Below are 11904 nucleotides of genomic sequence, written 5' to 3'. Positions count from 1 at the left end.
CTATAAGATCTATGATTATTATCTGTACCACCTGATGACTGCTCATCATTGTGCAATAATGCATTGTGTCGCACTGTACAACCGTTTACCCCACATTGTTTCTGAAACCAGCACCTGCTCCTGTGTTTTCCAAGGCAGACGCGTATTGTTTTCCAACGTTCAGCAACAGACAGCTCCTTGAATTGTTCGCACTGGGTCAGTTTATGTTGGTCTTTACAAATTATACACTGATACTGTAGGCTCTGCGACTTATGTATGTTTAAACGCCCCTCTTTCTTTGTTGGCTTTTCGTTATTGTTGGTGTCAAATACAGGAACAGTCACTTTACAAGTCGCCTATCCTACCATATACAACCAGTCTGAAAAATTTACCAAATTAGCCCACTGTAGTACTGTGTCTGTTGGTAGTTTGTATACTAGCTCCTGCAAAAGGGTAGGATTAATTAAATATTTTCTAAATGAGATGCACGAACAGTGGCAGTATGAAATGACGAATGAAAATTCTATTAGGGGCTCCAATTTGCACCGCTGTATTGAATACGAACGCACTTCCTCAATTAAGTTTTTTATTATGCACTCGGGTCTGCCATAATACATTTTTAGAGCTCCAATAATATTTGGACCCATATCCGGGAGTATTAAACAATTCCTTACCGCATCCCGCGCCTTACCACGTAGGCTGTTTTGCAGTCTTATAAAGTTTTCCTCATTTGTGTAGCCGGCAGCCTGCGTGCTGTGTTCATAGGCACTTACATAAACATAAATATTGGGCATTCTTTCGGGTCTTCGTTAAAGCATGGCAAATCTTTACAAACATATTGCCGTGCCATTAATTGGGTCGCCGTCGTGTTTAAATAATTATTCCGACAATTATTTGTTGCTCTTAAATAATTTAATGATTGTGTGTTGTTTATGTTTGTATTAAATCCCATCTGTTGACAGCCTGTAACATTCCTGTTTAGTTGAGTGATGTTTTGACAGTTTTCTGTAGTGCTGCCACTTATTGTACTAAATGGGGAAATGGTTCGTGTCTGTGCTAAAGGATAGTAATCCTCACTTAAATTGGCAACTCGCCGCAAGGTGGAGCTATTTAATGACGTACTTTCTTGGAGTCTGCTAATATTTATATTTTGTTGACAACTTTGTACACACGGTGGGTCATCTATTGTGGCATTTTTGTTGCTCTTACCCACTGGCCGTACATTGTCGACCTGTTGGCATTTATCAGCTTCATCACGTAATAATTGGTACTTACATACGTCTCAAAAACTCCTGTTTTAACAACATCTCCTCTTCTAGCTGCTGCAGTTCAAGCTGTTTTCTAATACTAATACCCGGCTGGACTGCTTTAAAATTCTGAAGCGAAATACTTTATTATTTATTTTATAACAATATTTAATACGTTTTACCTTAGTTTTATGTTTTAGTTTTTTAAGCTTTTCTTATTAACAATTAACAATGGCAAGAATATAGTATGTATAATAAGAATAGGAATATAAAGGAGTAGTTGAAACGAAAAGTCGACTTTTCGACATTTTTCATTTAGTTAAAAGTCGACTTTTCGACTTTTTGCATTTTATGAAAAGTCAATTTTTCGACTTTTTTCATTTAATTAAAAGTCGACTTTTAGACATTCAACTATAAGTATTTTATAAATAGTCGAATTTTTCCCACTTTTTTCGACTTTTTCCGACTTTTTTCGACCTTTTCCGACTTGTCGACTTTTTACGACTTTTCGACTTTATTCGACTTTTCGTCTTTCAGACTTTTCGACTTTTATTAACAAAGTCGACTTTTCGACTTTTTTCACAGACGATAGTCGAGTTATAGACTTTTTTGGAACAAAATAGTCGACTTCGACAAGAAGTCGATTGTTCGATTATTCGAAAGTCGATTTATAGAACCCTAGCATGTACCCGCTGTTGTAAATCGCTTGTGCGCAACACTCGTCAACTATTCAGTAGCGAGTATTTGCTAATGCGCACGTAGTAAGTAGGTAAGTATTTTAAATAAATATAATTTAATTTGTGATTGTGTTACTATTTGTTTTAAATATTGCGTGGAATGTGTTTGTTTTTATCGTTAGCGGTGTTGCTAATATTATTTTACGTACGCGATTTTTAGCAGCGGGTAAATTGATGTATTCTAATGAATTGTCATTAATATACTGAATGAATATGAATGAAAATTAAATTGCAAATATCCAATGATAGTAAAGTTGATTTTTACCTAACTTTTATATTTTTATACGTGCAAGTATAATAAAATTATGAAAATAGAAATAGAAAATTCATTTCAACATTTTTATTTTTTAATAGCAGGTAGTAGTTTTCGCGATTTTTATACATACATATAGTTAATCAACTAAGTTTTTGCCTACCTTTTTTAAGAGAATTTTGTTGTTCATAAATAAAATTCAAAAAAAAACAGGTAAAAAGTAAATTTATATTTTCCAATTAAAAATAGAGATTATGTAAAATAGGAAAACCAAAAAATATTAAAAAAACAAATTTTGGTGCATTTGTTGTTACATTTTATTATTTTTCAGAATTTGCATAATAGGTTCGCGAGGACTTCACTATGAAACTAAAAAAGCTACAAAAATTATTAATGCATGTTGTGCTCTGCATAATATGTGTCTTTTTTATAAGTTCTCAGATGATTCAACAATTGCTATGGATGAATATATCGGGGAAGATTTAGTTAATCACGAGGAAAACATGGAAGGGGAAAATAGAGCTGCAACTATAAGAAACAACATTGCAATTAATTTATAAAAAATATTAATCTCATTTTGTTAAAAAATAACTTAATTTTTATTATTAAAAACTTTTTCTATAGTTTTTGATAAATTCATTGTATTATTTTCAATGTTTTCTTTTAAGGAATTCAATACTTTTTCCATTGCGTCTGCAATTCTAATTGCAGCTTCAGCAGCAATTGCAGAACGTTTAGCTGATTCAGCCTGCGCTTCAGCAGCATCAGCACATCTTTTAACGGCACTGACCTTATCTATGGCCGTAGCAGAAATATGTTCTGAAGCTTTTAATTGGCTACGAATTAGCTTTTTCTTTTAATTCTTCGGGTGTTTGTCCATGGCTGTTTTGGCTGCTAAGAATCTGTTGGTCGGTTGAATCTATTTGTTGTTTTTCCTTAATAGGTGATTTCGCAATTCTGCTGCTTTTAGGTGGTGATTCTATTAGAACTTCAAACAATTTGTCTATTCTCTGATTATTTTGTTTATCTTTATGTCTGTGTACATTTCCAGAGGGTACTGCAGCTGAAGACAAAAATAGTATTCTGTCAACTGATTCTTCTAACGGTGTTAAACTATTATATCGGAAAAATCCGCCACCAGTTTCTCTTAGACTTTTCTGGTTTTTAGAAAATTTTTTCTTCGTCCATAAAAATGATAAAAACTATACTAGTTTTCTATCTTTTTCCATTCGGTAATAGTTCTTGTAGGAGGCCCAAGAGAATTTAATTTTTTCTTCGTCCGAGATTTTTAATCCGCCCAAGACTGCAATTGGAATTTATTACATAAAAATGATAAAAACTATACTAGTTTTCTACCTTTTTCCAGTCGGTAATAGTTCTTGTAGGAGGCCCAAGAGAATTTAATTTTTGTGTTAAATTGTGCCATTGTTCATCCGTTGAGAGCTTCCTACTTCCAAACATAGGCTTTCCTCTAGCAATTTCGGGATTTTCCTCCATATACTCAACCAGCGACTGAAATTGCTGCGTTGTGGACTTCTTTAAGCTTCGTATTAATTTCAGTAATATTAGTACTTAAATGGGTATATGTAAATGTTAATTATTAATTGATTCTTACCATTTGGAATCCATTGTTTAATTTATTTTTTTAATATTTTTTAGATTATATTGAGCAGAAAACAAAAATACAAGTGACTAATTTTGACTTTTTGTTCGTATAGGTGACTGTAATTTCGAAATCAAGGAACGTTATCGTTCGACTACCATTCGAATCGAAACGATAAAATTTTTCTACATAGAGGGACCAAAATGAGATTTCTTTCGATTAGGGTTCGAAAGAATTTACAACTTCGAGATCGTGGAACAGGCTATTAAATTTATTTTTTATGATAAAAAAGTTAAAAAAGGATAGGGGCTTTTTATAGGGGCTAGGGTCAAATGAGACCCTATAATTATAAAGTTCATCAGGGTCATCAAGGCTAGTATAGAACTTGGTTTTGCAGCTTTTTGTCGAGATACGAGTATATTAAACATAATTATGAACTTAAAAGCCGAATTTGGCGGGTTCACTTGTATGGGGCCTAGGTGAAATAATGGACCGATGCTAACTATTTTCAATAGGCTTCGTCTCTGGGGCAATAGAATACTTTCAAACGTTTTAGATTTTCGTCTATTTATTCTTTCGGTTAACAGCAATTTCAACTCTGAATTCTGAAGATTTTCTAACATTAATGTTATGTTTGTAATTTCAATATAGAAATTATATATATATTAAATATTCATTCTTTTGAGTTTGTATACACAATTTTAAACACTTTTAAGAATTCAGTAACGAAAGCCCAAATTTCATTGGATACTTCAATTTTACAGCTTCTATGAATTCTCTTAATAATAAGAATCTCTCTAACATAAGATATGTTGAATTCCACCTTGTTATGTTATCTAATATCGGCATTTTGTAGTCCGAATTTTTCAATCGATTCGTTTTAGCTTCTTCAAATTCCGTTCGATTTTGCTTATTCCCAAAAGAATAAACTTCTCCACATTTTTATTTTTTATATGGCAACTTTGTATAAATCAAAACGAAAACATATGTTTCAATTTCAAAACAAAAAAAACATTTTGCGGCAAAAATTTTATTTTTAACTTAAAATCTATAATAAAATAAAAGTAATTAAACTTAAAATTAAAGAAACGTGTATAAGTAAAAAGAAAAAATTAAGACAATTATGCCGGGTGTATCAATTGTTGCTGTAATGGAGGAAAGCAAGAGACAACATTCAGTGGAAAAATTGCGTCGGCGTACATTAAGAGATGCCTCAGATCCTTTGTCATATCCACCGGCAGTGTAAGTAAATGTACCATAAATATGTACATATGTACGTAATTGTGTTAACAATTATTTAAAGATCATATACATACATTTTAGTTTTGTTAGCTACTATCGACTTAATAAAGAGGCTTTTATAATGGTGCTAGAAAAACTTAGCCCTCACCTAAAAAGCTCGACAATACCACAAATAATACAATTGTCAACCACTCCGCGTTTCTTAGCTACTGGAGCTTTTCAAGGCGTTATAGGTAAGACTTTATTTACTGTTTATATACAAGGTGTATTACTTTAATTGAACATTGTATTGTAGCCAAAGATGTGGATATAAGTTTAGGAAGGAGTACTGTTTCAACGCTAATGTGGAGGGTCATAAATGCTGCAGAATCTAAAATTTGTCCACAATGGATAAAAATAGAAATGACGACGGAAGAAAAACTAAGTTCAAAGACTTATTTTTTCCAAAAATGCCAAATACCTGGCGTAGTAGGATGTATTGACGGTACTCACGTCAAGATAAATAAGCCTTGTGAAGACGAATCACTTTATTTAAATAGAAAAGGAACATTTAGTGTAAATGCTATGATAGTAAGAAAAACCATTTTCTATTAAAACAAATATTAATATTTAATTATTATTTTGTTTTAGATATGTGACAACAATATGAAAGTGCGTGCTGTAGATGCCCGTAGACCTGGGTCTTGCCATGACTCTTTTGTTTGGAAATTGAGTAGAGCAAGACAGTTTTTCTTACACAATTCTTCAAATGGAGATACAAATTCATGGCTTCTAGGTGATTCTGGTTATGGACTGGAGCCATTTTTATTAACTCCTTATAAGGATGTTTCATCTGGAACGCCAGAACATAAATTTAATAACAAGCACGCTAGTGGTCGCAACATTGTAGAACGTATAATTGGCGTATTAAAAAGCAGATTTAGGTGTTTGTTGGGTACCTTGTTGTACACCCCACAAAAAGTAGTTCAAATCATAAATGTTTGCTGTGCACTTCATAACATATGCAGGGAGTTCAATATTGAGTTCGAAGAAGATTCAATGGATGGTAATATTGAGAACAATGACGTAGATGAAGTAGAAGATTTGTCAGAAAGAAATATGTTCAACATTGCTAAACGCTTAAGGGATAGTATTGCAGCTCAACTTACTTAATTTTGAAATAAAATTTTAACTTTAAACAAGTTAGATTGCTATATTCGGCACTGCCGAATCTTAAATACCCTCCACCTGCAAACTACTTTTTATTAAAACCCAAAATAAATATGTTATAGGGCCGAATTTAAAGTTTATACTAAAGAAATAAATTTTACTTAAGTATTAAAGTACATACTAAGTACTTAAGTACTTTATTTTCCTTATGGAGAACTGTAAAACCCGGCACATGTTTTGTTTCCGTAATTAAGATACTATTTATCATTTTGTAACTTATTTATGCATGTATGTATGTAACTAATTTTGATTAGGACAAGAAACATTTGTATTAAGTGATTTTCAGATATCGACCGATTATTCTTCGACCTATTATGTTCCGATCCTGCCAATAACTTATATGGGAACTATGACCAATAATGTACCAATTCGAAAAAAAATTCAAAATGATTTATCTATACACAGAACATACTCATGTCGAGTTTAATAATAAATTATGTGGTATTATGTGGTATTATGTGGTTTTCAGAAGTGAACCTTATATGGGAGCTAGTTATAGACCGATGCTGAAAAAATTCCTTATATGGAATGTAACCAATTATGGACCGATGTGGAAATTTTTCACGAATGATTTACATATACAAAACAAATTCACGTCGAGTTTTACCCTGATAGCTTCATTTATCAATGAATTATGCGCATTTAAGTGATTTTCGGATGTGGACCTTATATGTGAGCTATGACCAATTATGGACCGATCCGAAAAAAAAAAATCGTAAAATAATTAATATTTATACACAACACATATTCATATCAAATTTTATCCCGATAGCTTTATTTATCAATGAATTAAGCTTGTTTAAGCGATTTTAGGATGTGGACCTTATATGGGAGCTAGTACCAATTGTGAACTGATCCGGAAAAAATTTCACTGAATGATTTATATCTATATACAGAACATATTCACCTCGGGTTCTACCCTGATAGCTTTATTAATCAATGAATTATGCCCATTTGAGTGATTTTCGGATGTGGACCTTATATGGGAGCTATGACCGATTATGGACCGATCCGGAACAAATTTCGTAGAGTAATTCATATACACACAAAACACATTCATGTCGAATTTTATCCAGATAGCTTTATTTATCTATGAATTATGCTCGTTTAAGTGATTTTCGGATGTGAACCTTATATGGGAGCTATGACCAATTATGGACCGATCCGGAAAAAACTTCCGTAGAATGATTTATGTATATACAAAACATATTCATGTCGAATTTTATCCCGATAGCTTTATTTTTCAATAAAATATGTTCATTTAAGTGATTTTCGAAAGTGGACCTTATATGGGAGCTATGACCAATTGTGGACCGATACAGATCTAAGTCGGTAGTTTTAATTCCTGTTCATATAAAGTCAATATGTACAAAATTTTGTGTTGATACCGATATATTTGAGGAAGTTATTAACGATAAATTAATTTCCGGGAATATGTACCTTTGTATGGGGGCTATGGGAAATTTGGGATCGATTGTTACAATTTTAAACATAATTAATCTATAGATGGACAAAATAATCTGTGACAAAATTTGTCGAATTATCTTTGGTAGTTTCTGAGAAAACTACTCAAGAATTGGGGAAAAAAAACTTAATTTTTTTGAGGTAGTCTGAAATTTTTACTCATAACTTTTTACGTTGTGAACCGATTTTGCTGATTTTCAATACCAAACTGCTTAGGAAAACAATGAATACTCTCAGTGAATTTGGTTGATGTCATTTGCTGAGTTTTAGCGTGAGCGTGTTTTAACCAGACAGACAGACAGACGGACATAGCTAAATCGACTCAGAATTTCATAAGGATCCAGAATATATATACTTTGTTGGGTCTAAGATGAATATTTTTTGGTGTTACACACGGAATGACAAACTTATATATACCCTCTATCACCACTGATGGTGGTGGAGGGTATAATAAAATTTATTTAATTCATACATTTAACATAAAATGGGTTAATTAAAAAATAAATAACATTACAAAATAGGCAGTTACCACTAACATAAAAATTTGTACTTTAAAAGGAACTTCATTTAATACAGTAAATAAATACTTAAATACAAAATATATTAATAGATTTATAATGTTTGTACATTAAGCTTTTAAGAGATCAGATAAAAAATATATTTTTTTACGAATGTTTGACTTTTTCTCTTTCTATTGAAAGCTTTAAGGTCTCAATTTCTATTAATTTTAATTTGAGTTCATTTTTTTCACGTAATTGCTTTTGTGTTTCTATGTCATTTAATTGTCTTGCCTTATACTGATTTTCAAAAATATTGCAAAGCATATCCAATTTCTTATTTAGTATTTTAGCTTCTTCGAGGTGTTCTTCCATCAACTTTGTGATTGATTTTAAATGATTATTTTCTTCTGCCAATAAGCTGTTTAATTCCGCTTTTGAAGGTACTTGTGGAGTATTTGGTCTGCATCGTTTCGGGTTCGGAGATGGAGTTCGAGAAATACGTTTTTTTGATGTTGATGGAGTTTCTGCACTTAGATTATTTTCTGATATTGTCAGATGTATGTCACATTCACTTTCATTTTCTTTTTCAGATTCATTTAGAATCAAATCAATTGTGGATTCTCCGAAATCTTTAGAGGAATTAATACCATCTACACTTCTGTAGATTCCCGTCAGTCTAGCCACGGTTTCCTCTGCATCTGAAAGAACATATTTATTATATTGGCCACCACCAGTTTTCAGATTTTCTTTTTTATTGTGGGACATCTTGTTTTTAACATAGACCTTCCAGTCTGTCCACGTTTTTTTCCATCCATTCAAATCCTTGGTTGGTGGTCCACATGAATTTAATTTTTTGGCCAAATCAGCCCACAAGGCTTCCTTAACCACACGGTCCCCTTTGACGTAACCTCTAGCGATATCAACGTGCGACTCCATGAAATCGATAAAGATTTTTTCTTGTTGTGGATTTCTGTGCTTTCCCCTTGTTAAAATATATAAAATTAAAATAAATTTAAAGTTTTTTTAAACAATACTATTACTTACATTTTGGATATCATATGTTTTCTTTTCACTTAGTGTTGCCAGTGGATAAAAAGTTAATAAAACATAAAACTTTTGTTCTAAATAAAAAGTGGTTTTGCTAGAAAAATTAAGTGGTAACTTCGTTTGATATTTGCAGTTTTTTAATGTTATTTTCTATCTGTCCTAGACAAAATATGAAAAATTTTAATAGAAAAATATAAAAAATACTTGGATAATGTAAAAAAAACATTAAAACAACTTTACTTTCCCTTAAATTCAATTTTGTAATAATTTTATTTAGTTAAAAATCATTAAAACATCAATTCCACTTAGGAAACTGAAAGTGGTTTCATTCCGAAAGAATTTTTCGTTTTACTTTTTCTAAAGAAGCACAATGCGGAATAAATTCCACTTTCGATCGGAATGAAATTCTGTGACAGGCCTGAATAATTAATAAATATAGTGAAATTGGTATTACGACCGAACACCATGGAGATAAAACTTCCCTGTTAATGAATATGGAAAACTAAACAGAGAATAAACGACAGCGGCAGGTAGCTAGCTGATACATCCATATGTATGTACACATGTATGTGTATGTGTACATACATTTGGATAAAGTGTTGAAAAAATGTAAGTAAATCAGATTTCATATAATTTAAAAATTTTTTGAACGCCATTAAAATAACAACAAACAAATTCCATAAAATAAAGTGCATAGATACTTTTAGCTGATGCAGTTTGCTAGGTATTGAAAATGGGCAATATCGGTCCACGATTTCGCCTACCCCCCACATAAGATCCCCTTCAGAAAATGACTTTAACGCTCATAACAGGCTAAAAGAAGCACCTATAGAGATGAAATTCGACATGAATATATTTTATAGAAACCTAAATCACTTTGTAAAATTTTATAAGGATCGGTCCATAATTGACCCTACCCCCATATAAGGTCCCCTTCAGAAAATGACTTTAACGCTCATAACTGTCCAAAAGAAGCATGTATAGCGATGAAATTCGACATGAGCATATTTTATAGGAATTTTAATATCATTGTGAAATTTTATAAGAATCGGTCAATAATTGACCCTATCCCCTATATAAGGTCCCCTTCAGAAAATGACTTTAACGCTCATAACTGTCCAAAAGAAGCATGTATAGCGATGAAATTCGACATGAGCATATTTTATAGGAATTTTAATATCATTGTGAAATTTTATAAGAATCGGTCAATAATTGACCCTACCCCTCATATAAGGTCCCCTTTGAAAAATGACTTTAACGCTCATATCTGTCTAAAAGAAGCATATATAGCTATGAAATTCGACATGAACGTATTTTATAGAAACCTAAATCACTTTGTAAAAATTTATGAAGATCGGTCCATAATTGATCCTACCCCCAATATAAGGTCCCCTTCAGAAAATGACTTTAACGCTCATATCTGTCCAAAAGAAGCGATGAAATTCCAAATGAACATATTTTATAAGAATTTTAATATCATTGTAAAATTTTATAAGGATCGGTCCATAATTGACCCTATCCCCCATATAAGATCCCCTTAAGAAAATTACTTTATCGCTCAAACCTGACTAAAAGAAGCAGCGATGAAATTCGACATGAATATATTTTATAGGATCCTAAATCGCTTTGTAAAATTTTATAAGGATCGGTTCATAATTGACCCTACTCCTCATATAAGGTGCCCTTCAGAAAATGGCTTTAACGCTCATTACTAGCCTAAACTAAAATCGTTCTACAAAATTTCACGAGGATTGCTCCATAATTGTCCAAACCTACAACACCCCCCCCCCCCCAAATAAGGTCCCTCTCAGAAAATTACTTTAACGCTTTTTACTACCTTAAAAATATAAGTACAGCGACAAAGTTCGACAAAAATTTCTCTACCAAATATTAGGAGGATCAGTCCATAATTGATTCTATCGATATACATATGTATGATTTTACATATGAAGATGTAATAAATGAGAAAATTGTTTTGACAATAACAAAAGCATCGATTCTTAAATATCAAAGTTTATTTATAAGGAAGCATTCCTTTTCGGCAATGATTTGATTTCATACATGGAGTCATACATCTTCATATATGGAGCTCCATACATGTTCGGATCCGGAAATTGGCGATATATGAACATATATGAACATATATATAAATATTTATAAATTTTAATATTTAAAAGTTACATAAAATCTTAAGATATTTGCAGGTAACATAAGTTTTGACTTATAAATAGAAATAAATTATTTAATTAACATTAATAAATATTTAAATTTATATTAAAAAACTATACTCTATGTAAACACGTACATACTTATTTATATGTTGTGTAAATAATAAATAAGAGAAAATATAAAATTAAATCTTAGCACATATGTATGTATTTCTGGTAATTCAGTTTTAAATTAATGAGAATATATATACAATTTTAAATTGATTTCATATATATTTGTATGCATAATATAATAAAATAATGATGATAAATATATGTATAATAAAATAAAATAACAAGACATGATTCAAACCAAATTGATTAAATATTTTAAGTCTAGAACAGTGCTGCCCATACACATACTGTTACACATTAATTTGTATTGGTAAAGCAGCAGAGAACAAAATGTAACCCAA

At 31.4% G+C, this 11904-nt stretch overlaps 2 protein-coding genes across 3 annotated transcripts; one reads left to right on the top strand and one right to left on the bottom strand.

The window, feature by feature from the left end:
- The first annotated feature begins 2053 nt into the window (after positions 1-2053).
- On the top strand, positions 2054-6331 carry LOC119605192 (putative nuclease HARBI1). 2 transcript variants are annotated; one of them, XM_037958148.1, is made up of 5 exons: positions 2054-2129; positions 4885-5061; positions 5143-5294; positions 5357-5631; positions 5692-6331. In XM_037958148.1, the coding sequence occupies exons 2-5, from the start codon at positions 4943-4945 to the stop codon at positions 6211-6213; spliced, it is 1068 nt and encodes a 355-aa protein (XP_037814076.1). In that variant the 5' UTR covers positions 2054-2129; positions 4885-4942; the 3' UTR covers positions 6214-6331. The 2 variants fall into 2 exon arrangements, with proteins under 2 accessions (XP_037814076.1, XP_037814075.1); XM_037958147.1 differs by lacking the exon at positions 2054-2129 and having other exon boundaries at positions 4380-5061.
- Positions 6332-8133: 1802 nt separating this feature from the next.
- On the bottom strand, positions 8134-9341 carry LOC119605193. The gene is made up of 2 exons (XM_037958149.1): positions 9279-9341; positions 8134-9216 (listed from the first exon to the last, which is right to left on the bottom strand). The coding sequence occupies exons 1-2, from the start codon at positions 9290-9292 to the stop codon at positions 8400-8402; spliced, it is 831 nt and encodes a 276-aa protein (XP_037814077.1). The 5' UTR covers positions 9293-9341; the 3' UTR covers positions 8134-8399.
- Between the last annotated feature and the right edge of the window lie 2563 nt (positions 9342-11904).

Source organism: Lucilia sericata, unplaced genomic scaffold (genome assembly GCF_015586225.1).
Source record: "Lucilia sericata isolate MDLA Ls3-8-SP2 unplaced genomic scaffold, ASM1558622v1 Contig000462F_arrow, whole genome shotgun sequence".
Lineage (NCBI taxonomy): Eukaryota > Metazoa > Arthropoda > Insecta > Diptera > Calliphoridae > Lucilia > Lucilia sericata.
This window is presented reverse-complemented; position numbering and strand designations above follow the sequence as displayed.

Coding starts and splice junctions, on each gene's coding strand:
- LOC119605192 (XM_037958148.1), top strand. CDS start 4,943: ATGCCGGGTGTATCAATTGTTGCTGTAATGGAGGAAAGCAAGAGACAA. Junction 5,062..5,142: donor TTGTCATATCCACCGGCAGT/GTAAGTAAATGT, acceptor CATACATTTTAG/TTTTGTTAGCTACTATCGAC. Junction 5,295..5,356: donor AGCTTTTCAAGGCGTTATAG/GTAAGACTTTAT, acceptor ATTGTATTGTAG/CCAAAGATGTGGATATAAGT.